The sequence below is a fragment of the Brienomyrus brachyistius genome, chromosome 14 (genome assembly GCF_023856365.1).
Source record: "Brienomyrus brachyistius isolate T26 chromosome 14, BBRACH_0.4, whole genome shotgun sequence".
NCBI lineage: Eukaryota > Metazoa > Chordata > Actinopteri > Osteoglossiformes > Mormyridae > Brienomyrus > Brienomyrus brachyistius.
In genome coordinates, this window is record NC_064546.1 from 14,467,040 (window position 1) to 14,493,486 (window position 26,447).

The 26,447-nt window shown below is 40.4% G+C and overlaps 1 protein-coding gene across 4 annotated transcripts; it reads left to right on the plus strand.

Moving 5' to 3' along the window:
* Positions 1-2,103: 2,103 nt before the first annotated feature.
* Positions 2,104-25,452, plus strand: actn1 (actinin, alpha 1). 4 transcript variants are annotated; one of them, XM_048975086.1, is made up of 22 exons: positions 2,106-3,171; positions 11,180-11,294; positions 11,630-11,749; positions 12,781-12,867; positions 13,187-13,274; positions 13,639-13,717; positions 14,717-14,798; positions 15,810-15,895; positions 18,085-18,177; positions 18,390-18,620; positions 18,932-19,079; positions 20,473-20,623; positions 20,841-20,949; positions 21,050-21,190; positions 21,333-21,515; positions 21,668-21,802; positions 21,970-22,149; positions 22,288-22,434; positions 23,382-23,462; positions 23,744-23,809; positions 24,160-24,318; positions 24,589-25,452. In XM_048975086.1, exons 1-22 carry the CDS (start codon positions 3,070-3,072, stop codon positions 24,745-24,747), a joined length of 2,742 nt encoding a protein of 913 aa, XP_048831043.1. In that variant the 5' UTR covers positions 2,106-3,069; the 3' UTR covers positions 24,748-25,452. The 4 variants fall into 4 exon arrangements, with proteins under 4 accessions (XP_048831044.1, XP_048831043.1, XP_048831042.1 ...); XM_048975087.1 differs by lacking the exons at positions 15,810-15,895; positions 23,382-23,462 and adding an exon at positions 16,705-16,790 and having other exon boundaries at positions 2,104-3,171; XM_048975085.1 differs by lacking the exon at positions 23,382-23,462.
* Positions 25,453-26,447: the final 995 nt, after the last annotated feature.

A 26,447-nucleotide genomic window follows, 5' to 3' on the forward strand; every position in this document is an offset into this window, starting at 1 on the left:
AAGTAATAATGCGCAGTGAGTTATTTTACATACAATACAAAGCACAAGCTGTACAACTTACAAGTGCAGACAGGGTAGAAAATATTTAATGCAGTTTGTTAGACATTATGAGGGCTGGTTCAATAATTTTACAGCTCTAGGAAAAAGCAGTTTAGGTGCCAAGTAGTCTTGGTTCTGAGAAGCTGGTAACATTTCCCAGAAGAATCAGCTGAGTTGGCTTTGCTATTCATCATGACTGTGCTGTGCCTGAGACCGTCATGTATATTTACAGAAGAAAGGCACTTGGTCCTGGTGTTACTTCAGATTGTTGGGTGTACTCTTCCGGCTAGGTTTCCTGGCCTCTATATCATTAAGTGCAAATTAACCTTGATCGTATAGTTTGCACCCCCAATCACAAATATGAAATTTGTATGTCATACTAATACATGTCGAAATCTTAGTTACTTGAGAGGCTAAGAAAAGTGTTTTACCTTTTCTATCATAGAATGCAGGAAGGGACATTTTTCAGTTGATTTAGAAAAACTCCGTCAAGATCTTTCTAAAAATCCTGTTATGCGAAGCTGAGAAACTGTGCTATTAGGCAGATTGAGTGTAAATGTGTAGTGCAGGATGGGTTTGCTGTGTATAGAAGCATTTGTTCTATGTGCTTCCAGTAGCGGAAAAAAGGGAGCAAATTCTTTCTTGGACTTTGATACAGGATGTCAGGGTTGGCAGCGCAGAGAAAAGTCTCTGCTAACTTTAACTCACAGTGAACTTAAAGTTTTCTTGGTTTCTAAAGATGTAACACATAGGTGAAAAAATTTGGTTTTATGTTTAACAGTAATTAATTCTTAATGTGCAAGAGTTTAATGGACACAAATTTGTATAACTCAGATTAATGTCCTAGGTAATGCAGAATAAGTGTTCAGCTTTACCACTTATTTTTGGTGTCTTTGATTCACCCTGGGTTGGCCAAGAAAAAGTTTGTATTTCCAGTGAGTATTAGTTTAAAATAAAATAAACACCCAGTTTAGTATTTGCATTATGGCACAAAAGGTATCAATGTCCTATCAGTCATATTCGTCATTGTAATTCTAAACTCTTTCTGGTCACACGACTTATTAAAAATTATACCATAATGGAAAAAGGGGGGGGGGATATATTGGATATATACGACTTAGCACTCTTTTAACAAATGGAATGCTACCTCTTTAAAGAAAGAATCCACTTATGCGTTAGCGTGTTTCTGCATATAATTTGTGACATCACTTTCAACTATACCCCATTGTAGGTTTTTCCTTATAAGGAAGGGATCTCCAGTTTCATCTTCCGTTGCTTCTAAGAGGCCGAGGTTGCGTTTAGATTGCTTCTCCCACATTAAATGAAGTCGTTTGAGTTTTACCGTACATGGCAGTGAGACTTGACTCTCGGGTGTCTGCATGACTGTACCTGTCTCAACACAGCAATGTCTCTTCGCAATGTCTTAGGAATGTGACATAAATCGATATGATGATTGAGGAGTCAGACTTGGAAACACTTAAATTTGATGTCAAAGCTATGTTTTTAAACGATAACTAATAAATATATATGTCGTTCTTCTCCGCGAGATATTTGATATCATTAATTTCTGCACTGCTTTCACACCAATGTTGCAAATTCTTTCGGTTCAGGTGTTTTGTAGATACTGCCCCTAGTGGAACTTTAATGGAGATGCAGATATATTGCTGTACCACACTTCTTTCGATAGAATGCAGGCGAATTTTAATATTTCAAAAACCGGTTTGTCTCTAGTTCATAAGGTTAATTGAATTTAACTAGGGGCAGAGCATGCTGAATAACAGTCGACAGAGTAAGATTCATTTAACGGTTTTTTAAATCCTAGTCAGTGTTGCAAGAGTATAATATACAATTCTAAGTAACTCCAAAATGTCTTCCTCGTGAAGGTGGCAATCGTAAATGATCATTTGCTGGGTAAATTGAGTTTTCATTTGTGACTGCTCCACGTCTGAAAATTAAAGCCCCATTGGCAATTATTTAACTGTTGTCCATTAATGTGTGATTTGCGGTGTCACTGACATTGCTTCTTAAAGGTAAGCACGACCGATGTATCCGGAACAATAGCCCATGGTCGCACATTTCCTTGGAATCACATTCGCGCGTATTATATTCGGGAGGCAGGAGATGCAAGAGATATCACTGGACAACTGTGACAGTTTCAGGGCGAAGTTCTTTATTCATTATTATTATTATTGTTATTGACTTTAATGTCGCTGAATTGAGGGTTGATTGCAGAATCTCTCTCTTAAATATGTGGTATAGGATAGGATATGAAAAAGATACAGTCAAACATAACGATTTGATGTGAATAGGATATGATTCTATTGGGCTCTGGCTGTATATGTTTTAGTTGTTCCTAAGCTTTTAAAATGAAAAAATATATATTGCAGTGTCATGCAGCAATTGTAACGTGATTGATGTGTCGATTTGTGAAAGTTTTACAATTTTTGGGCAATTTCCATCAAGATATGAGCCGGGCTGGGGGATTTGACTGAATGCAGCAGTATAATAGACACTTGGACCGTATTTGTTCTGAATCGGATTTTCGTTATACCGCTGATGGATGCCATTCTAAACTTTTATCAATGGCTGCATATATTAACATACTATGCAACTCTGGAGCGGCCTGGTCAGCCAATCTATGTTGTCAACCTAGTATTAAACTCTTATACGGACAGCCGAATCAGCCAGTTAAATGCCAGTTATGGGTTAGGGGGGGGCTAAAGAAAACGATGTTTGGACCAATGAGGAAACGCGATTTCTTTTTTTTTTAATTTCAGGCAAAGTTTTGGGTTTTGTTGCCGCTGTCTGTACACTTACGTCCTTGCAAATTTGTAGCTTCTTTGCTAAAGGAAAACCAGTAAGGAAACGAATCGAGTGGACTGTGGAATTCTGGAAAAAAGGATATTACGGAAGAATAATTTAAAGATATCAGTTAGTTTACCCGGAGTGTCGTACGCTCGGTATAATTGTCACAATATAGTCAGTCTGGGTTTGGAATAGTAGGACAACTACAGAAATAGAGGAATCATCATGGATCATTACGAGGCCGATGAAAATGAATACATGCATCAGGAGGACGACTGGGATCGAGATCTTCTTTTGGACCCTGCTTGGGAAAAACAGCAGAGGAAGGTAAGAAAACAGCTCGGCTGCAATTTAACATAGGAAACAAAAGGTGGTTGGAGAAGCAGCTGTGCATCAGACCCGCGGCAGGCTGTAGGTGCTCCCGGGAATAGAATACGGATACTAATGCTATGAGAAAACAGGCAGCAGCTGATTATCATTTCTGTGGAATATGGCAAAGGAATAAACGTGTTAGTATCTGTCACGTGTAGGCTGGCGATCAAGCCACTCAGGCCTTTATATATGAAGTCTTACAGTCCTATAAATCATTACTATGTCCTAAACCGCACATTTTCTAGTGTCCCTGAAAACATTTTAATTCCATTTTTATTTTAGCGCAACGGATTTCATTGTGTATTTCTGACCAGTGCTAACCGCAGACATTCCTGCTCCCCATCACTGAAGTTTGAACTAAATCGGTCATAGAAAATAATCTTTCCATGAAACAGCCAAGCCAAGTTAAACATTCGTCTGTTTAAAGGCATTCCCTTCTCTTTTGCTTCATCAGTGAAACGTTATTGGATTTTATCAATGACGTTTTGCGTGGAAACTACGACATTTCTTTCTTTAAACGTATTAAATGTATATATTTTTTTGTAGTTTTTTGGCAGCATGCGTTCATCCAACGCGTGTTGAAAGCATGTCATTGACTTTTTATTAGCTTGCTTCATGCACGAATAGCGTTTTTCGTGGACCTAGCGAAAGGGCGGTGCGTTGAATCTGAAGGCTGCAGTCTGGCTTCCAGAAGGGGGGAAATGTCCTGGAATTTGAGTAAGCGATGTGGCTTGGGCTGGGCTTGCATGGGAGAGAACTTGCCCAAAAATGGTAATAATCTGCCCCTCTTGCTGCTGTTGGAATACATTTTCCCCTATTGGTTTCTTGTGTTGAAAACGTCGCCTCCTGATTTCCTGAGTTTTATTGCTGCTAGAAAGCTACCGTAGAATATGGGAGGAAGAAAGTAACAAGGCTTCGCGATGTTAGGATTCCAAAGTACCTTTTAAATTTAATTATTTTGTAATTACATATACACTTAAGATTATGTTATGTGGAATTTCATCTATATTCGCACAGTTTTATAAAAATAAGTACAACTACAGAAAGACTAATGCAGACACCCGGTTTACTTAAGTTAATTTATGCTGCCTTTACGTGTAAATCGGATATAGTCGATTTAGCCGATTAGTCGTTCCACTGCAGTTTTTTTCGGCGATTTTTACGGTTACGTCATTTAATAACAGCTGGTTTTAACGCCCGCAAAATACTAAAAATCATGGTTTCACATGAAATAAATGGTAAACATTACAGTTAAGTGCCGCTACCTGCTTCCAGCCCTGTACCACAAATGGGATAGGAGCACTTGACAGATGTTAAAAGGTGTATTTACTGCATGGCATAGGTTTTTGTTGTTGTTTTCCCTTAATAACTGCTTGGGTTCTGTGCAGGCTGGAATAAATCCTTTGTTTCATCTTCATCAATAATAGCACTTCTGTCTTGAGCCAGAATTGGGGGAAAAATATATCAGTTTTAATGCAGAAGATGGCCTTCTTGGAGAAGGTGGAGGAAAACATGTCGTCTGGAACCCTATGCGTATAACCAGCCTCATCATGGAATTTGTTATAAATGGACCGTTTTAATTTAGATAGTATCTGTATTTATTTCTGCACTGGTCTCTTTGATTCAGTACTTTCTTACCCTGTGTAGTCTCCCTTTCTTGACTGTAATTCACTCCCTTCTTGCTGTAAGGGGACACTACATCAACAAGTTGCTGTTGTGCAAGTTTTATTACCCTAAATGCTTTGCTTTCAGATGCTGATGACTCTTTAAAGTAACCATCTCAGATTATTCCCTTTGGGTTTATGCTCTTTGCAAACAGGCAGTCACGGACACTGAATGTCTTGTAAGTGGTCTGAAACAGGTTCCGCCGACTCGATTTGCATATGGATGTGTTGTTTCATTTCCTTTTTGGGAAGGTTTACTTCTGTACAAATTCTTTTGTGAGAATGTACTCCGAAACCTTCTTTTCAAAGCTAACGTTGTGTTCTTATTAATTTTCTTACTCATATTGTGTCATAATGGTTGAACTGCAAGAGAGCACTGTAGTCCTATCTAAGGTACAACGACTGTTTTCAGAAGTACTGGCCGTCCCCTGGGTGAAGAACATCTCACACATATTCAAACCTTTTATAACTTCACTGCAAAAATTCACAAATATGACCATGACAGCTTAGTGACACACTATTAAGGGAATACTAAGGAAGTAGTATATTAGTTTATAGTGTTGTTGTTAAATAGGGAGAACAAGATATTGTAAACTGTCAAAGGGCCAACAAATGAACTCAATAGAAACAAACAAATACATAAAGGAAGTGCTACCAAATTGGCCACATAAGAAATTTACAAATGAGAGGAGGCCATTTGGCCCATCAAGGTCGTTTGGGGAGAATTTAACTAATAGCTCAGAGTTGTTAAAATCTTATCTAGCTCTGATTGAAAGGAATCCAGGGTTTTACCTTGCGCTACACTAACAGGGAGACTATTCCATACTCTAACTACATTTTGTGCTTCCTGAAATTCATTTTAAATTGTTCTCCCACTAATTTCCACTTATGGCCACGAGTTCTAGTATTTAAACTAATATTGAAATAGTCAATTGGCTGAACAGCATCCAGACCTCTTAGAATCTTATATACCTGGATAATGTCCTCCTTAATCTCCTTTACTTGAGGCTAAACAGATTCAGCTCAGCTAACCTCTCCTCATTAGACATTCCTCTAAGACCAGGAATCATTCTCGTTGCCCTACGTTGCACCTTTTCCAAGGCAGCAGTGTCCTTCTTAAGGTATGGCGACCAAACCTGCACACAATATTCTAGGTGGGGTCTTACCGAGGAATTATATAACCATAGCATCAATTCCCTTGACTTAAACTCCACACACATAGAGACGTAACCCAACATTCTATTGGCCTTTTTCATTGCTGCCCCACACTGGCGAGAGTGGGACATGACACATTTACCCAGGCTAACTAGGGATGCACCGATGTGGAAATTCTGACCAATACTGATATATTGTTGTCTAATATCGTCAATACCACTACTCGTAATTGATGAACCTCTGACCTGTTTGCTGAGCGTGGGGATTTGCCACATTTAATAATAAATTACAATCATGCACTGGGCCAGTAGTTTGAGATCTCTCATAAGCAGTGAATGAGTCGAGAAAATGTTGTCCTCCACTACTGACTGATTATTCAGTGCCATCAGCTCTGGAAATTTTTTAGTAGTTGTGTCTTGCAGACCGCAGAATTATTCAGGAATGGTTTGAGGAACATGAAGGGTTTAAGGTGGTGACTTGGGCTTCCAAATTCCCAGAATCCCAAGCATCTGTCAGATGTGTTAAACAAACAAGTCCGATCCATGGAGGCTGGCTCTTCCAGCTTACAGGACTTTAAGGGTCTGCTGCTAGACCACAGGACACCTTCGGAGGTCTTGGGGAATCCATGTCTCAATGGGATAGAGCAGTTTTAGTGACACGAGGGGGACAATTTAATGTTATAGCTGATGTCAGTCATCTCTAAGGCTAGCATTAATTTTTCCTTGGTTAGCTACTTCATAGTCTTGACAGTTGCTACTGTAGCTAGCAAAAGTGAAAAGAGCATAAACCCAAAGGGAATAATCTGAGATAGTTCCTACATGACTCTTTAAAGTAACCATTTTCTTCCACCAAGCTCTGTGCATCTCCCAGCAGAACAAACTACATGATAAATAGCACCAAAACCCTTCTAAAACACATCTTTTTCAGTTTTGGGAGGGAACCGACACATTCTCACGGTAGAAGAGGAACTGTTTTTACACAAGCCGAAACCTTGATCCCAAACATCCTTGGCAAGTCTGTGTAAATGGTGGCATTTGCAGCTTTCCAGTTTGACTGTTTGGAAGAGGCAGACACAGCAAGACAGATGGTAGTGGGATTTGCTTCAAGATCAGTGCTGGAGGCATGACTTCCTGTCATTTTTCTTTCCTGCATTATCATGACAAACACAATTTGGATGTACAGTCCTCTTCCTTCGTATGTCTGAAAGTTCGTAAGTTGGAAGTTCGTAAGTTGAAGAGTGTCTGTATAGTTGAATGCCTTCATTCTCAATAAAAATGTTCTTCTCAGAGTGGTTTTCTGAGTACTGCTGTCTCCTCCCTTATGCATCATTACCTTTCTGTATATCAATATGCGTAAAAGAGAATAAAAAAAAAACTGAGCATTGGTGGGGATACTGGGCCATTGACCATTCTTCATGAGGTCAGAGAAACGCTGCAGGTTGGGAGATGGCAGTGCGCTCGGGGTGGACATGTAGTGCAAGTATAAGCAAGTTACTCACAAATCGCTCATTCCTCCCTTTTGCCCCCACAGTGCGGGTTTTACGCCACGTTGAGGGAAATGATCCCACCCTCATTCTGTAGTAATTAGTGGTCTGCTTACAATTTTCATGGCTGGCTCTGTGGTTTCCTGTGGGGTGATTGTGGCTGCTGTTCAGCAATGTGGTGCTGAACATCTTTCACAAACGTTTGATGGATCCCTGTGCACCTTCAAAATGGCTATAAAGTTTATTCAAAACTCTGAAATGTAGATATCTGTATTCAGTCATGCTCTGCATAACAACGTTTCGTTCAACGCCGGACTGCATATGTGACGGTGATCCCATATGATTATAACGGAGTTCAAAAATTCCTCTCAAGTGACTTAGAGACATAGCACAACATATTGCTCACATGTTTGTGGTGATGCTGGTGTAAACAAACTCACAGTGCTGCCAGTCATATAAAAGTATATTACATACAATTATGTGCAGTACGTAATACTTGTTAATGATAATATACCACTGTTTTTAGTTTGTCTATTATCTGTACTGTAAATTTTATCATTATTTAGCCTATACCGTGTAGCCTAGGTCTGCAGTAGGCTATACCATCTATATTTCCGTAAATATATTCTGTAATGTTCGCACAATGATAAAATGAGATGCATTTCTCAGGATGTATCTCCCATCGTTAAGCCACGCATGATTGTACATTCTGTACACCTTGCATGCATTACTTTTTCTGTATATGATGTCATATAGCTCTGTGAGTGAAGATCCTGTGCTTGTATCTGGAAGGGCGTGGCCTCAAATCCACTGTCAAAAAGGGGGGTAGCGTGTGGCTTGGCAGGCTGGGATGCCTGTGCCTGTGATTGGGAGGTCGCCTGTTCTAATCCCAGGATCGGCTGAGTGATTTTATTGCTGGGCCCCAGAGCTAAGCCCCTTAGTCCCTGAAGCAAAGAGGGGTTTGTCTGACCCTGCCTTTCCGGTTTTTGGATAAAATTGTACGTTAAATATAAAATGCCAATTGTGAAAAATGTAACTGTAGAAAATTGCAATGCATGCAAGGTGTGCAGAATGTTATATGTGTAGTTGTTCCTTTTTGTGGTTGATGCGCTTAAATATTCTGTACACAAAAGTGCAGATTCTCCGCATGTTGTTGGCATGTGGCTTCCACTTAGTGTGGTACACTCTTAACTTGCGTTTTCCAGAGTATTCATGCACCCATTTGGTTATATCCATCACAGGAGCATATCTGAGTTTTAATGCAGTGCCGTCTCGGGGATTAAAGATCATTCAAGCCTCACCCCATCCCTGCTCCCAAACTAAACCCTTTTTAGGATGGGCTTGCCACAACTTTCCTTGGAAGGTGTGGCAGGCATTAAATATGGGATGAGTTTCCAGAAAAAAAGGAGTTGATGGATTTACAAATTATCATCTGTTTTTTTTTTTTTTTTTTTTATCTGCACTTTACTTACTGTGTCAACTTTTTTTGGAATAGAGGATTGTAAATATAATTTAATTAAAATGTGCTTCAAATATAAGGAAAATGAACTGCAACAATAATGCCTAATATTGCATTAAAACAATTAAGTGTTGATAAATGTAACGGTTGTGAGTCAAGTCACACACAGCTGCTGTTTTGACATGGGAATTGTTGTGATTCATCCTAAGTACAAAAAACTTCATATTTTCATGTACTGCCTGTGCTGTTATCAGGCGCCGGCTTAGCTAACGCAAGTTCATCAGTACTGTGGAGATGTTTGTCGCCTGGTAGCACAATCCTATCAGTGAATCTAGGCGCATGGTGCTAGTAGGAGGTTTGTTGTTTGTTTCCTAGGAGTTAAGTTAACCATTTGTTCTCTGTCACGGAGACCAGAGAAGTAGTACTGTACAACCTGTTTTCGCTAAAGGTGCGTTTTGCTGCTTATCAGAAATAAAGGATGTCCTTTGTATCTGCCAATTCCGATGCGGAGCTGATCTTTTAATAGATATTACAATATACATACGCATTAGGAGTGCAATGGCATATGTGTTTGTATCGATTAATGTTCGGTACGGGACTTTCGGTTCGGTACCAAACTAATACAGCAAATGCGGAACCTCCGTGTGTTTTGTGTTTTTCCCTCGAGCAACATTCGGAAAGCGGCGGATGAAGCCGCTCCAGTGTATACGTCCTAACGTGAAGCTGAAAGTTGTTAATGTTAATACAAGTACAGTGCAGGTATTTTTTAAATCCTGCACCGTAATGGATGCAATGGTTGGGTGGTTCCTGCCTTGTGCCAATTGCGATATAATTTTGTTATGCTTCGTATTTTTTAGGCAATATTTCAATTGTAATATGTTCTAATATGAAGCTGAACGTTGCTAATGTGAATACATTCAGGTACAGTCAATTTTCTAAATGTGCACCTTAATGGATATTTTATTTTTGTTTACTTGAGATAATGTTTATTTTGATTTATTTTTTAATTATTTTAGCTTATTAGTAGGTTGCAGCAGTATTGAATTTTTTTTAAGAAAGACCATACTTTGTTCAGTACTTTGTTTAGTTTAATAAAGAAATAAGATATTTATGTTTTGTTTGTTGTATCCCCACTGTACCGAAAATACACACAGTAGGCATTGCTGCATTATCCGTCTGACTAAAGGCCTTTTCAGCGGTGACTGAAAGGATGGATATTTCATTTTCGATTCATATGCTCCTAATAGTCTGTCTGACGTGATGACAAGGGACGTGTGAAGCTGTTTGCAGCTGTTCTAGTTGTTTGTGTTCTTATGTTGGGTTTTCCTTCATTTTTTTAAGGTTTTGTAATATGGCTCTTGGATTATATTAAACTGTGGCTATTTAAAAATTTTTTTTTTTGTGAAATTTACAGACCTATCTAATAGCCAATAAAAATCTAAAAATGATAAACTCCGCTTTCTCCAGCCCTGCAGTTAGCTGATAACAGATGATGTTGCTGCCATGTTTTCAATATTAATTTTGCTTATCCTGAAGTACCATCTGAAACGATCATCGTGAAGTTTATGCTCTTGATGCTTGTCTAGAATTAGATGTATCCAGTACGTTCGCCTTTTATCTCTGTGTTTGCTCAAAAGAAAAAAAAAAGGTAATTTCCGCTGCAAGTGCTTGCCGCTGTTTGAACGGTTTCCTGCGGCATGCCAACCTTTCTTGATCGGTTGTGAAGATGTTGCATCATGTTGATGTGAAAGTTTTTGGTCACCCTGCAGTGGTTGGGTGGTTCCTGCCTTGTGCCAATTATATTACATTAAATTATTTTATATTGTATTTATATTATTATATTGCATGATATTATAAACAATTTCTTGAAGAATTCTCAGATTAATCAGTAGAATACTCAATAGTGTTAATCGATAGTGAAAACCCTAATTTTATGTGACATCAGTTATCGCCAAATTGTTTTGTGGATGTACATTAGACTATCTGGCTTTTAACGTTCATTACTTGGACCTATAGAGATGGTCAAAATCAGAACACTGTAGAGTGTATAAGCATCGGAATGCATTAAGGACTTGTTTGAGGTCCTGCTTTCTCGTGATTCGGTGATCATAAGAAATAAACAGGGAAGCGCTTTGTGTTTAAATGTAATAAATCGGTGAGAATTCCATTTGCAGAACTCAGTGTGACTCCTGTAATTCACAGACATTCACAGCATGGTGCAACTCACACCTTCGGAAAGCAGGGACACAAATTGAGAACATCGAGGAGGACTTTCGGGATGGTCTAAAGCTCATGCTTTTGCTTGAAGTTATCTCAGGTAGGCAAATTTGTTCCATGTCTACATGCAGAGTTGGGTAATTCAGGTCCAGAGAGTAAAAGTCCAGACCGGGATTTTGTTTCAACCAACCAGCTGAGTACTCTGTGATAGTGACTCTTTATGCGCAACTGGTTGGTTGAAACAAAATCTTGGCCTGGACTTTTACTCTCTGGACCTGAAATACCCAACCCCGTCTACATGAACTATATTTGTGTGAAATGAAAGCAGCCATATCTTACTTTCTAAGCCCACTTTAGACAAAATATTGATGCTGTTCTTCTTTACTCATAAAATGTTGACGTGTACCACTTCGTTTACGATCTTTCACAACCTAGGAGAACGGCTGGCTAAGCCAGAGAGGGGGAAGATGCGCGTTCACAAGATCTCTAATGTCAACAAAGCTCTGGATTTTATTGCCAGCAAAGGAGTAAAGTTGGTGTGCATTGGGGCAGAAGGTAAGCTTATTGCAATAAAAAAATAATAAACTGTTTTCTAGAATCACAATTTTTACATTACCTCTTGCTGAGGAGATATTTAGGTAGAAAATTAGATTTTAAAAGAAACTCAAATCAATAATGCATATATCTTGTTTTGTTTATAATTTATGTAGTATGGACTTAGTTTTGTTTTTTAAGTTATTAATATGCACAATAAATATCAGTCTTGTGATTTTAAAAAGGTTATTTTTCAATTTTAATGATTCTATTTTATAATGATCTGGAAAATATTTTAGTTCAGAATAAATCTTCTTAAACTCTAAAGACATTCCTCCTAGTTTTTGTCTGACTTTCCCATCATTCTCATTGTCAAAGTGGCCTCCCGTAAAGGAAACATTAAGCTTAGTTTGAAAAAGCTGACATAACTTTGACCCATTTTGACCAACTCGGTGCTTGATAGATTCGATCTTCACCTCAGCGGCCATGTATATTTTGGCCACATTCTATCATGGAGTTTAACATTTGAGGCACAAGAATGGAAGGCAATACTGTGCAGCCTTAATTGGTTTCAGTGTTGGATTGCAGTTGATCTGGCCTGTTGTCTCCTTTCCATCCGGGGAGTCGATTCTCTTCACAGCCTGGAAAAAGGGCTATTTTACGGCTGCATTAGAACTGATTACCATGTTTCGAGTCTCTTCTTGGGTCTTCAGTCTTGTACCCGGGGAAGAAAAGGAAAGCTTGTAAAGACAGGGGCGATCATGTAGGTGGGGAGTGACAGTAGGAAGTGGTAAGGGCTGAAGTACAGCAAACAAAGGCAATTTAAAGGATCTGTTATGCTTTCAAAAGTATGGCTCACGTTCTGCATTATTGGATTGTATACTGGTCGATTTTATAACCACTTTTTGAAATTGAGGTTTGTAAAACAGTTTATCTTGCAATTCCTTGTTTTTAACTCGCAGGTTATTTTTCATTTACAAAAGGGAATAGTCAGATGCAATTTTGCTCAGATAAATGTTATGGTTTATACTTTTGTCCTTCTTTTCCAACAGAGATTGTTGATGGTAATGCTAAGATGACGCTTGGAATGATCTGGACAATTATTCTCCGGTTTGCAATCCAAGACATTTCTGTTGAAGGTGATTCTTAGCAGACTATTGTGTTCTTTTAAAGAATTCATACATGGAAAAACATCACCGTAAAGTGCTGTAACTGCTCTTACTAAGTTATGTTCCAGTGGTATACATTTTATATATAATATAGCTTATTTTTGATATTTACAGTATTATAACTGCTATCCTCAAAACTCATCATAAATAGCGAGTTTGAATTAAAGTAAAGTATATAGTTGGTAAACAATTGTCCAGCAATTTTCAGCATATTTATACTACATTTGTGATGGCAGACTGGAGGAGCTCCCTGAAATTGAATTACTTTTCTGGGCCCTTGTGTTCGCAGAGACGTCGGCCAAAGAGGGTCTGCTTCTGTGGTGTCAAAGGAAGACGGCGCCTTACAAAAATGTCAACATTCAGAACTTTCACATCAGGTGACGCTTCCTCTTGATTCGAAATCCCAGACATGAGTTTGAAGAAGGCGTAACGGAATTCTTTTGATCCATGTATCTGCAGTTTTCTTGGAAGTAAATTATGAATTAATGACCCAGAAAAGCCAAAATTCTAGTGTTAAGAGAGAATTTATTTTGATGTGCACTTCTGGGCAAAAAACGAGCCAGACCATAACTGCACAACATTAAACTTTGGCCTATTTTTTTTTTACCCTGGAGTGTGTGTACCTTGTCGATTTGCACAAACGCTCTTCAGACATGCATATAAGTGTGTTATTTTCTTGTTTGACTTTCCTAATATGTCTGTTGTGACAGCGATAAAACAGCCTTTGTTCTTCTTTCTAAGCTGGAAAGATGGCTTGGGATTCTGCGCACTCATTCATAGACATCGTCCAGAGCTCATTGACTATGGGAAACTTCGCAAGGTGAGAGAATATGATAGTGGTTCCTGCGGTTCATGAACACAGTCCATTCCAGGAAAACGGTCGGGAACCAATTTGTACGCGAACCAAGGCAATTTTCCCATAAAAAAGCATTGAAATTCGATGAATTTGTTTACATGCCGACCAAATAATAATATTTAATTAATTTTCTGGTTTTTATAGTAAAAACTTTAAAGAAAAACACAATATACTGTGGTAATGGGTGGACCGAGCCGAGAGAGACATGGAGACGGGCTTGCCAGGGAAATCACGCTCTTTATTAACAGTCCTTAACCCCCTGTATTGTTGTTAATGTTAATGGTTGCGTTTCGCTATTGTCGCGCGTGTGTTTGCCCGCGTCTTGTGTGTACCCGGTCCAATCCTCGCATGTATTTAGTGTGTGTAAATCTTCCACCGTGTGTGCATCCTGCAGTTTTGTGTCTTACAACCCGTCTGTGTATTTGGGTTCGGTGCTCGTTGGGTGCCTGTTGTGGTCCTTCTATTTACAATTGCACGCGGGGCATGCTGGGAAATGCTGGGGCATGCTGGGACATGCTGGAACATGCGCCTCGTCGGTGTTACACTAGTATAAAAAAAGGAATCTGGTCGAGGAATCTGTTGGACAGCCAAACTATGCACGCGAACCAATGCATTTTTTTCACTAAATTTTTGGTCGCGAACCAAATTGTTCGTAGACCACAGTGTTCATGAACCACAGACACCACCGTACAAGTAAAACTTTGCCCACATACACAAAATCACACTGATTTATGGTTCAGTAAAAGCCTAAAGAATAAAAAAAATTTATTCTTTAGGCTTTTACTGAACCATAAATCAGTGTGATTTTGTGTATGTGGGCAAAGTTTTACTTGTACGGTTAAAGATTAAAAAGATTAATCTTGACGGAAAATCTGCACAGGTCAAGTTTTTAACATGCACAGCAAGAATTATTCTGACTACATTTATGCAGTATAAGCATGAACTGCCTCTGTATTTCGACAGGATGACCCCATGACCAACCTCAACACAGCATTTGATGTGGCAGAGAAGTACCTGGACATCCCCAAGATGCTGGATGCTGAGGGTAAGGTGGAAATGGAAGAGCTGAATGGAAAATGGTTAGATTGCTACTCGGGTCGATTTTTACTTTTATATTTTTCACACATTTTTTTTTACCTTTTATATATTTGTATGCCGCTTGTCATTATGACAATAAGCATCATGTTTCTTGTCCATGGCACGTACCAATGGGAGCAGTGGGTCAATGAAGTGAATTTAAAATAAACCACAGTACTAACCACAGTACACTCCTCACTTAACGACTGAGTTCCATTCCTATGACTAGGTCTGTAAGCAAATTGGTCGATAAGCGAGGAGCCACCCCTTACTGATATTTCAGACGTACTGTACTGGTAGTGGGGTCTGTGTCAGGCATCTTTAGATAGTGTTTTAATGTCACCTTTGCACCATTTATAGCATTTTTAGTATCTTTATAAATGTTTATACAGTAGTCTACTGTATACTGTAATAAATAGAAAGAAATTATATTAGAAATTAGCTCTAATGTACTTAAGTTTGCATACTGTAAATATAGGTGATAGGAGATTGTGAATGCTAGTGTACGAAATACTGAGCGACTACGGGAGCGAGACTGAGACTGAGACTGGGTGATGTGAGATGAGATGCTTGATGCTGAGATGCCACACTGCTGAGTCCACAACCAAAGTTTTTGTACAGCGTACAATTCCACCTGTTCAGAGAGCTGGTGGTAAGTCTGGGCGGTCGTTAAACAGGTAGGTCGTTAAGTGAGGAGTGTCTGTAAAGAATAAAATAATGGATAAGCGCCACATCCTGCTTTTATTGTATATTCATCATTGCTTGCATTTTCACCTCATTTTATTTCTACTTTTTTGCAGTCACAGTGAATTCTTTTTTTTAATAAGGTACCAATATTAAAAAAAATTCAAAGAAATCAAAGATCATTAAAGAAACCAAAGTCAAAGAAGTTGCGCTCATGTAGTTAAAAATGAAAATTTAGATGCATTTAACTCTTTAAGCCTCACGACTCCACCCTTGACTTGTGTTCTTTATGCAGACATCGTAGGCACTGCCCGCCCAGATGAGAAGGCCATCATGACTTACGTCTCGAGCTTCTACCATGCCTTCTCAGGCGCCCAGAAGGTATCCCAAGATGCACTGGCCTCCTACTTCCCCAGCTCTCTTCTGTGGTCACTGCATTACTATCTCCTATCAGGGCTGTTCTCTTTCTGCAGTGCCGAGCTCTACCTTAATGGGCCACTCTTCTCTTTCCAAATGGTTATAATTACCAACTGCATGATGGGAAATGTGGCATTCTCACAGCAGTGGGCACAAGCAAGTCTCCAATCCAGATCTTTCCTTATACCATACATGTTTTGCTTGTGTCTCACATCCATTATGGCTTTTCCATTATTCAAACACACTCTGCTTTTAGATGAATGCCCAGTAATAAGCACGTTGGAGTAAGAGCTGCACAATGCATTAGAAAACATTGTATGCATTGTCGTCTAAACATAACACCAGGAAATATCAGGTTCATCAAAGGAACTGTGGATAGATTGTTTGTTGCAGGTATTCATTTTTGTGTTTTAATTTTTTTTAAAGAAAAGCAAAATATATCCACAATAGGCTACAGATTCAAACAATCCAGTACAGGCCAAGATGGTACACAAGAGGGATGGATGGAAGGATGGATTGATAGACAAGGGGCAGGCATGTCATACTAGCTTAATAATGAAAGCAAAGCCATAATAGCCTATGGGACAGTAGTAATGGATTTACTTTGTCCACTACTTTGTGTATAGTATTGGAGACTGTGTGTCCACTGCCTTGCCCTACCCGCCTGGTATTTATCGCCTCTGCTCATCTTATTTCTGCATACTTTTACTCTGCACATATTTCTTCCTCTGTTTTCCCCTTCCCCTCTCTCTCTCTCTCTCTTCCCTGGGCAGATCTTATTAGCACCTTGAGACCAGATGAGAAAGCTGTCATGACGTATGTGTCATGTTACTACCATGCATTCTCAGGGAAGCAGAAGGTGAGCTCCACCTAGACCCTGCCTCTGCTCCCGTTACTTTATCCTCCAAGGAGATGATGAAAGGAGCAGCCGTCGTGGTCGTCATCTTACCCATGAGCCATTGTATAAACACAGCTGTGGGCAAACATTTTGTTCCCTAATGGTTTGAATATGGTCTCGGAGTCATATATTCAAGTTGGAGCAATCTCATAGGTTTCCGCAAAAGTCCACGCTCAGTCTGTTTCCTGCTGTCGATTTTAAAAACTTGCACTTACACTCGGAACAAACCGAAAGTGAGATTTATCTAATGGGTGATATATCCAATGTTTTCCCTTCATAATCGTTTTATTGACAATTTGTGAGTAGTAAGCGTAATTTGATGCGATCTTTCTTCGAGTATTAAAGTTCATTCAAGGTTTGTAATGCACTCATGGAGCAGGTTGGTTGGAACACTTTACAAGCTTATTAAGGACTTTGTGTAGGAAAAGCATCTTTGTCTAAGTAGATGTGTTGCTTCTGTCTGCTTTATTTGAGTAGGATTATGTAGCTGTTTCTGATTACAGGCAGTGCTCAACTGGCATTATTCCATTCCCCAAACCCATGCTTAAGTCAAACTTTACACAAGTCAGATTTACGTTCCCATACCATTCAAGACACCTTTATAGCAAAAAAAAAAACACACAAACCAAATATATACCAGTCATACGTATTAAAGAACATACTGAATAAATGGAAAAAAAGTCACAATTTACTTACAGGTGTGTGTCACCTTATTGTGTTAGCACTTCAGTAAACATTGTGTCTTGTTTTTGAGTCTGGATTTGGATGTCGGTTTCAGTCGAGAGCTGCCTGTATTGTATAAGCATTCAATGAACGTTGATATTTTGGTTATTGAGTAACTAACTGACTTTAAGTTGCTCTTAAGTTGATTTGTTTGCAGTGAGTGCTACTTAATTGCACAACACTAGAATCAGATTCGATATCTGTGGCTGATATATCAATTATGTAACTGCCTGGCAAATATAAAGTATTTTCTCACGACACCTGTCACCTAGTTAATTACCCCAGTCCGCTAACTTTGACTATAGAGAGACTGTAGTAACACTAATATCTGAGGGGCTGAAGACCAGGAAACTGGACATGATTTTTTTTTTTCTTTCGATCACTTACTGAGATTCCTTTCATTAAATAAAACAGCTTGATGTTGTCTTGTACCCTATGAATCCCGAGAAGCAACGAGATTTCAGCGAGTCGGCATTGTTTTACTGTCAGTGATACTGCACACCCCCCTAGTTTACCATCCGCTTTTCCTCAGGCAGAGACAGCAGCCAACCGGATCTGCAAGGTTTTGGCAGTGAACCAAGAGAATGAGCAACTGATGGAGGACTACGAGAAACTAGCCAGTGATGTATGTATGTTTCCTACACTTCAATCCATTTAGACTTTTCTCTTATTGTCCTCAGGTATGATTACCAAACTACAATCATTGTATATATATCTTTTGGCGCAATTCCCACCACTGTACCATATAATCCGTTTTCTTTTTTTCAATTCCATCTCTGGCTTTTCCAACCCTGCTCCATCACTTCCTCATCCTTTCAAAAATGTGTGCTTTCCTAGCTGCTGGAATGGATCCGACGTACCATCCCCTGGTTAGAGAACAGAACCCCAGAGAACACGATGCAGGCCATGCAGCAGAAGCTGGAGGACTTCCGGGACTACCGGCGCCTCCATAAACCGCCGAAAGTACAGGAAAAGTGCCAGATGGAGATCAACTTTAATACCCTCCAGACAAAGCTGAGGCTCAGCAACAGACCTGCCTTCATGCCTTCAGAGGGGAAGATGGTCTCGGTAGGAGGCTCCCTCTGCCACATACCGCATGTGTTCTCTGGAAGATGGTTTGCTTTCTGGTTATGTTTGACATAAATATGTGTGAATGTTTGTGAAGTTACTAACCATAATCGCACAAGTACACATAATTTAAATGTAGAAAACAAGGGTTTGCTGTATAGCCCAGCCATTTATGCGTTTCATGCAGGCAAACTGAGCGAAGAAAGCACGGTGTTCTTGGTCTAAGTTGGGAGCTGGGAGGGGGGAAAAGCATGAACTGTCTGCGGTTCCCGAGGACTCGATTGGGGAGTACTGCTTTCTCTCTGCATCAGGACATTTCCAATGCTTGGGTTGGACTGGAAGGCGCTGAGAAAGGCTATGAGGAGTGGCTGTTGAATGAGATCCGCCGGCTAGAGAGACTTGACCATCTGGCTGAGAAGTTTCGTCAGAAAGCTGCCATCCATGAGGCCTGGACTGAAGGTATCAGATCCATCCATCCATAACTGAATAACCACTTATTGGTTTGTGGGGAGCCTGCAGTCTATCCCAGGAAACCAGTGACCCTGAACTGGATGTTAGTTCTTCAGAGTGCACATATACATACCCATATAGTATGGTTCATTTACGGTGTACTCACACGAGCCAATCTGTTTAGTGCCCGTGCACATTTGACCCCCAAAGTCCAGTTCGTTTGACTAGTGTGATCACTCCGTACCACACCCAGGCTTAACCGTGCCCTGGCCCGCTGGACGGTTGGGCCAGAGCATGATTAGTTGGCACGGATGCAGTATGATCACTAGCCGTGCCCAAATACAGAACACAGACATGACATCAGTGTTGCGAGTGACACACACATGGATGCTATGCATGAACTGCACCCGGAAGGAACAAATCATATGGGCTATACAGGTCACTTACAAAATATTTTATCATAAAAGAAGAGTATTGGGGGGGGGGAAGAGGGGGAACTGCATGGATATGCTTTGCTATATGGATCTAGGGAGGCTGCTGTGTTGACTTTCTTCCACTCATCTGCTCCGTAAATACAAAGAAAAAAGCATAAAAACCTGTGGATACAGATGCTAGTTTGATGATATGAACGTGGCCTGTTTGCAGTATTATAAGATCCTGCTATTGTATAAGATCCCTTACAAAAATTACTGACTTGAAGATATGGAGAATATATTTAACTAGCTGATATTTTAGTATTTTTTATAGCATGATGCGTGCAATTCTCATGTAGGGTATAATTGAGTTTGGGCAGTGGTTCAGACACATTGAGTCTACGGGGCTGATTTGGTAGTTAGGATTAGCAATGTCTGTCATAGTGCAATTAGTACTGGTACTAAAGTAATATAATATGGAACAGCTTTCAAAAAGGCGGTACCACAATACCGTCTCAGTACCAGTATCCCAAGCAACACTAGTTTGCACAAACTGTAGCAAGATATTTGGTAAAACATGGGACTTAATTTATACCTGCTACTGGATTTAAACAAAAATCACGTGTTGCATATTTGATAAATCGACGTGTGTCATTCTGCCTAAAACAGCTCCAAATATGTCACAGAATAAAGACATCAATCATTCCATTCTGTTGTGCAATAGCTTCCTATGTTTTCTTCAGCACAAAAAAGTTGCAGCGTCGTGTTCAGGGCAGGATCTGTAAGTGCAATGTGAGTGTAGACCAGCGGGGGAATGGGGGGGGTGCAATATGGCCTTAACTGATTTTTGCTGTCGGAGGAAATGGAAATGGGGGTGCCTTGATGAAAACATGGGGGGGGGGGAGAGATACAAACTCCACATGTAGAACTTGGGGTGGGAGTTGAGCTGCAGCTGTGGAGGTGTGAGGGCACATTTGGGTTTCCTGCAGGTAAGGAGGAGATGCTACAAAAGAGGGACTATGAGACTGCATCACTGTCGGATATCAAGGCCCTGCTGAAGAAGCATGAAGCTTTTGAGAGTGACCTGGCTGCCCATCAGGACAGAGTGGAACAGATCGCAGCCATTGCACAAGAGTTGAAGTAAGAATCCAAAAAAGAATTAAGAAATGGCACTCAAGAGGGTGAAAAGGAGGAAAATATGGACTGAAATAATTATAACGTAGTCTAAATAAATAGATTTTTCCTTGCTGTCCTGATTAAATTTACCATTATAGCTTTTTCAAATTCATAAAAAACAAAAAGACGTATTTAAAAATAATTGTCTGTTTAAAATGAAGTATCTCTTTTCTTTTTCGAGTGAGCTGAACTACTACGATTCTCCCAATGTGAATACCCGTTGCCAGCATATCTGTGACCAGTGGGATGCTCTTGGTGGTCTTACTCAGAAGCGAAGTGAGGCTTTGCAGGTAAGGAAGGATTAAATCAAAATGCCCTGTAACACATCTCTAGTTTAAGTCTCGCTGGAAAGCACTCTCATATTCTCCTTTTAATCCGTTTCATTAACAGACAACAGAAAAGCTCCTGGAAACGATCGACCAGTTGTACCTTGAATTTGCCAAAAGGGCGGCGCCATTTAACAACTGGATGGAGGGGGCCATGGAAGATCTTCAGGACACATTCATTGTCCACACCATTGAGGAGATACAGGTACCTTTGGGAGGACGGTCTCCCCTTGTTTGTGTGAGGTTCCTTTCCCTCTGATCTCCTCCCACAAATCCCAGTGTGGTTTGTGTGGATTGCTGTGTGATGCATGTGCCGCTCTGCTGATTTATGTTCGTGTTGGTGTCAGGGACTCAGCACAGCCCATGAACAGTTTAAAGCTACACTGCCAGAGGCAGACAAGGAGCGACAAGCCATTCTGGGCATACACAATGAGATTGCCAAGATCGTTCAGACATACCACGTGAACATGGCCGGATCAAACCCTTATACAACGATCAACACTCAAGAAATCAATACAAAGTGGGACAAGGTAACAGCTGGGTGATTGTGTGTTTATGCTGTGGGACAGCGTCTGTGTGACTGTTCTCGGTGCAATTATTGTCTTTAGCAAGATAGACTCAGTTCTGTGTGCCTATAAATGGTCCTTCGCTGACTGCTGCTTCGGCTTGCTGACCTGCTCAGGTTCGACAGTTGGTGCCACAGCGTGACCAGGCCTTGAGTGGAGAACACGCTCGGCAGCAGAACAACGAAAGATTGCGGAAACAGTTTGCTAGTCAGGCCAATGTTATTGGGCCATGGATCCAGACCAAAATGGCGGTAGGTGAAATCGGCCTTATCGATTTTAAGGTTACGATTCTTTAAAAAAAAAAAAAAAAAAACATATTTTAATACTTCCATGAATTCCAAATCTGACGTGCCCCGTATCTTTCTTTTGGGATGGTCTTTTCAGGTTTGAAAATTAATCGCCGTCTACCTTGTTGCAGGAAATCGGGCGGATTTCCATTGAGATGCATGGGACCCTGGAGGATCAGTTGACGCATCTTCGGCAATATGAAAAGAGCATCGTGAACTACAAGGCAAAAATTGATCAGCTTGAGGGAGATCACCAGCTTATTCAGGAGGCCCTTATCTTTGACAACAAGCACACTAATTACACCATGGAGGTAAGAAAAATATGGTCTTAAAGTCGATCGGAAAAATGCATTGAAGGGTCTGCAAAGGTTTCTGAAAAATGTCTAAATTTGGTCTTGCTGCCAATCTTCTAAGTGTTCTTTTTCCTTATTATTCCCGTATCTTTACAGCATGTGCGTGTGGGTTGGGAACAGCTCCTTACAACCATTGCTCGCACCATCAATGAAATTGAAAACCAGATCTTGACACGGGATGCCAAGGGTATTAGCCAAGATCAGATGAATGAATTCCGCACTTCCTTCAACCACTTTGACCGGGTGAGTCCCTGATGATGTGAGAAGCAGGAAAAAGCAGATAAGTGTAGCGGTAGAGGAAGCTGTTGTCAGGCATCATTTTTCTGTGACAAAAATGAATTCTTGTATAGAAATTGAATTATCAAAATTTTGTGTACGCGACGGATTTTATGCAGTCATACCGGCACCATTGTGTGTTCGGTTACAAAACGTTACTGCAGAGAATCTGTAATGCCATGGAAGTTAAATTGAAAAGCGGTAATTGTTCTAAAGCAAGGGGTGTACTTTTCTAGGCGTCTGCATATAATTTCCACTCTGAAAACTATTGTTCATGTAAAAATTCGCCCTTTAATAAGAAAATACTTTGTGATAATTCTTGCATTTCCTCCACAAATGAATGTAGACCATATAATTCTTGACCAGACAATGATTCCATACAAAGCCTTATAAAGAACACCGTTACAGATAGGTTTGGGGGAATGTTTGTGTCCACCGTGCACAAGATCCTCCTAGCATGCTCTGTATCTCAGTCTTCATCGTACCTTGTCAAATTGATGGGCACAACGAATAGGAAACACACATCCTTCCATGATTGGGCAATTATGTTTTCCTTGAAATATGATCGCAAAGCTAATTTTGAAGTTAAAAGAAAATAACTTTCACTGTGAGGCCGGTTTTGTCTGCCACTCTGCACATTAACATCTCTGACTGCCCAGGTTTTGTGCCCACTTTCAACATCTTAATGGTTGTGCACTCCCCACCCCCCCACCCCCCTTCCTCTCCATTTTGTGCATGGTTCCTATGGTCCAACAACCTCGTCCCGATCCCAATCGATCTGCATGACGCACTTGGATTTCCCGCCTACTTCCCCACATGACACTTAACTGGCTTTCACCATGTGCACTGCATGCCCGGCGGTGCACCCCCCACCTCCTCCGCCCCCTCCCCCGATGCACTACAATGGCTCTCAGGACCACTCCGGTACTTTGGGCGCTGAGGAGTTCAAAGCCTGCCTGATCAGCCTGGGCTTCGATATCGCCAACGACGCGCAGGTACTGGACACAGCGCCACCCAGTGGGCTCCTCATTTAACTTTTGTTTTCTTTTTGTCTTCATGTCCCTGATCCTCCATTTTCCCTCATCCTCCTTTTTCAACGTTCTACCTTCTTTCTTGCTGTGCTGCTGGTCATCTTTTGGAACCTTTTCCGCTCCTTTCATCTTTTGTTATTCTTTTGATCTTCTTTTGGATCATACCTGTGTTACTTCCCCTGTTCCCCCTGAACTCCACTCTGCTGTCCGCTGCCTCGTTCTGTTTGTTGTTCAACAAACTGTAGAAGAGAACGGGAATGATGGACGCAGAAGACTTCGGAGTCTGCCTTATCTCCATGGGTTATAATCTGGTAAAGCTATGACTTCGCTGTAAATATTCCACTGTATATTCCCCCATATCAAAGTACTGATAAATGGTGCAGTGGATATTCAGGTACAGTATTATATATGCAGAAATCTGTTTTGAAATTCCATCTCAGAAATTAACTTCTAAGACATTTTCATTAGCCAGTAATGAAGGGCCATTTACTAATCTGAAATTGGCAATGAGCATATTTAATCTGATTTTTAGTGGCTCCTCCAATCAAAAGCTCAATTAATTCTGAACTTAGTTGCAACATAAACTATGATGCAGTGGATTTCTAAAACCAATACTGAAAATTACTCATAAAGGAAATTGCTTGTTGAATTCCATCCGCAGGGAGAGGCTGAGTTTGCTCGCATCATGAGCATTGTGGACCCCAACCGGCAGGGTGTCATCACCTTCCAAGCCTTCATTGACTTTATGTCGCGAGAGACTGCTGATACAGACACTGCCGACCAAGTAATGGCCTCTTTCAAGGTGCTGGCTGGAGATAAGGTGAGTTATTCTGTTGTGTTCAGTTGTGCTTGATCAAGATGACAGTTGCAAAGATCTTACACTAATTCATAAATGTTACTATAAATTGAAATGTACATTGTAACTATGTATTCGAAACACATATTGGTATTGTTGAAATCAGTTGATGGGATTTCCATTCGAAGTGTGAAATTTTCAGTTTTTAAAATAGAAATGTTACATTGTATAAAACTTCTATTTCAGTAACCCTATTGGTCTGTTGCCGATTTGTTTTTTTTTTTTTTTTTTTAGAACTACATTCTGGCAGATGAGCTTCGCAGGGAACTGCCCCCTGACCAGGCCGAATACTGCATCGCTCGCATGGCACCTTACTCTGGTCCCGATGCTGCACCTGGGGCTCTTGACTACATGTCCTTCTCAACCGCACTCTACGGGGAAAGTGACCTTTGAGGCCTTCTGCCGCCGTAATCACAATCACCTCCTGTCGCACTGGGACCATCCGTCTCCTACAGCTCATTTTTTCCCCCCTTTTATCACAGCCATTTTATCAGTGTCCCTTCCAGAGTAGTACACCTCAATTTACTGTCTGCTTTTTCTACAATGCCTGCTCCCATGGAACCTGGAGCAGTGATGAACAATCACAAATTACCAATGATGCAAACCGATAACAGTTCATTAATAAAAGATAGAATCATGTCTTTTTTATTCTAAACACAAGTGATTTTTTTTTTTTCGTCATGGTAAACAATATTGATTACTCACTGACTATTGGGATTTGAAATCTACCAATCAATCAACAAAACAATCAATCAAAAAACTGGGAACACGAGAACACAAGTACGGTCAATCAATGGACATGATTTTATGGTCCCCCCCCTTCCCAGCCCCCCCATGGGTCATATGCATTCTATGGTCCATACCCATGGCCACTCCCACCATCATTTTTAATGCTCCCAACTTTCTACCATCTTTCCCTTACTTTGTCCATGACGTACTTGATCCACATCTAATGCAGGAGGTTCTCCAGGTTGACAAAAGGCTGTGAGATTTGCTTTCTTTGCATTTTTATTTTTTTTTTCTTTCAACTGAAAGTTACATATTTTATACAGGAAAAAAAATATTTTCATCACTTGATTAAAAAATGTAAAACAAAAACCACTGGTGTTTTTTTCCCTCCAGACACTTCACTGGCTCCAGAAATGTATTATTGCAATTAGCCTGATAACACATGAGGGAAATGCCACATACATTTGTCTGAAGTCAAGTTCCATCTTCCCTCTGTTATGAGTGTCACGAAAACCAGAACAGAAAGGCATGGATCCAGAGATGCAAGCCCAAGTACGCTTTATTTGCGCAATCAGCCAAGCTAAGGCACCAGAAGGGAGAGGCGAAAGGCAAGATCGAGGGACAGGCAGGCAAGTCGTAAACCGGGGAAGCAATCCGACACAGGGGCACGGGGACGGGACGTGCCGGGCTCAGTGGGGAAAGCTGTTCTGGAACGGGAAGGAAAAACAGGTAAGGTGAAAACACGGGGCAAACAGATCAGGTTAGGAATTCGGGCGAGACAAGAAAGTGCTTGGTAAGGCTAGAAATCATTAGCGCAATACTTCGCGTCTGGCTGTTCTGCCCTGGCTCTCTTTATCCTTTCTTTCATTACGCGTAATCCTCTGCAGCTTGTGGTGCTCGCCTGTGTGGGCGTGACGAGTGCATGCATGAGGAATATCAAACGTTTTTTTTTTAATGAAATATGAATTCTTCACTGACTAGTCGTCTCAAATCTCGCATACTCGGGACAGATGGCTAACTGACCCATAACCTTCAGCTGCATGATGCGTGTCTAAAAAAAAAAAAGGTAGTTTTACAGTAGTTTAAGTATGTGATGTGGTTTTTCCATGAATTGCAGCATCAATTACACAGAGGTACTTGAACATTTACATTCATTTATTTAGAAGCTTTTGTCCAAAGCAAATCCAAGTGAGGCAAATGGTACATTACAAACATTCAGCTGTGAATTATTCAGTGTGATCCTGTCAGTTGTCAGAAAATGTTAACTATTGAAGGATACAAGATTTGTATTGAACAGTACAAAATGGCCTAGTTCATAAACAGTATATGTTGAAACAGTATATATAAACATTTTTGAATACAGG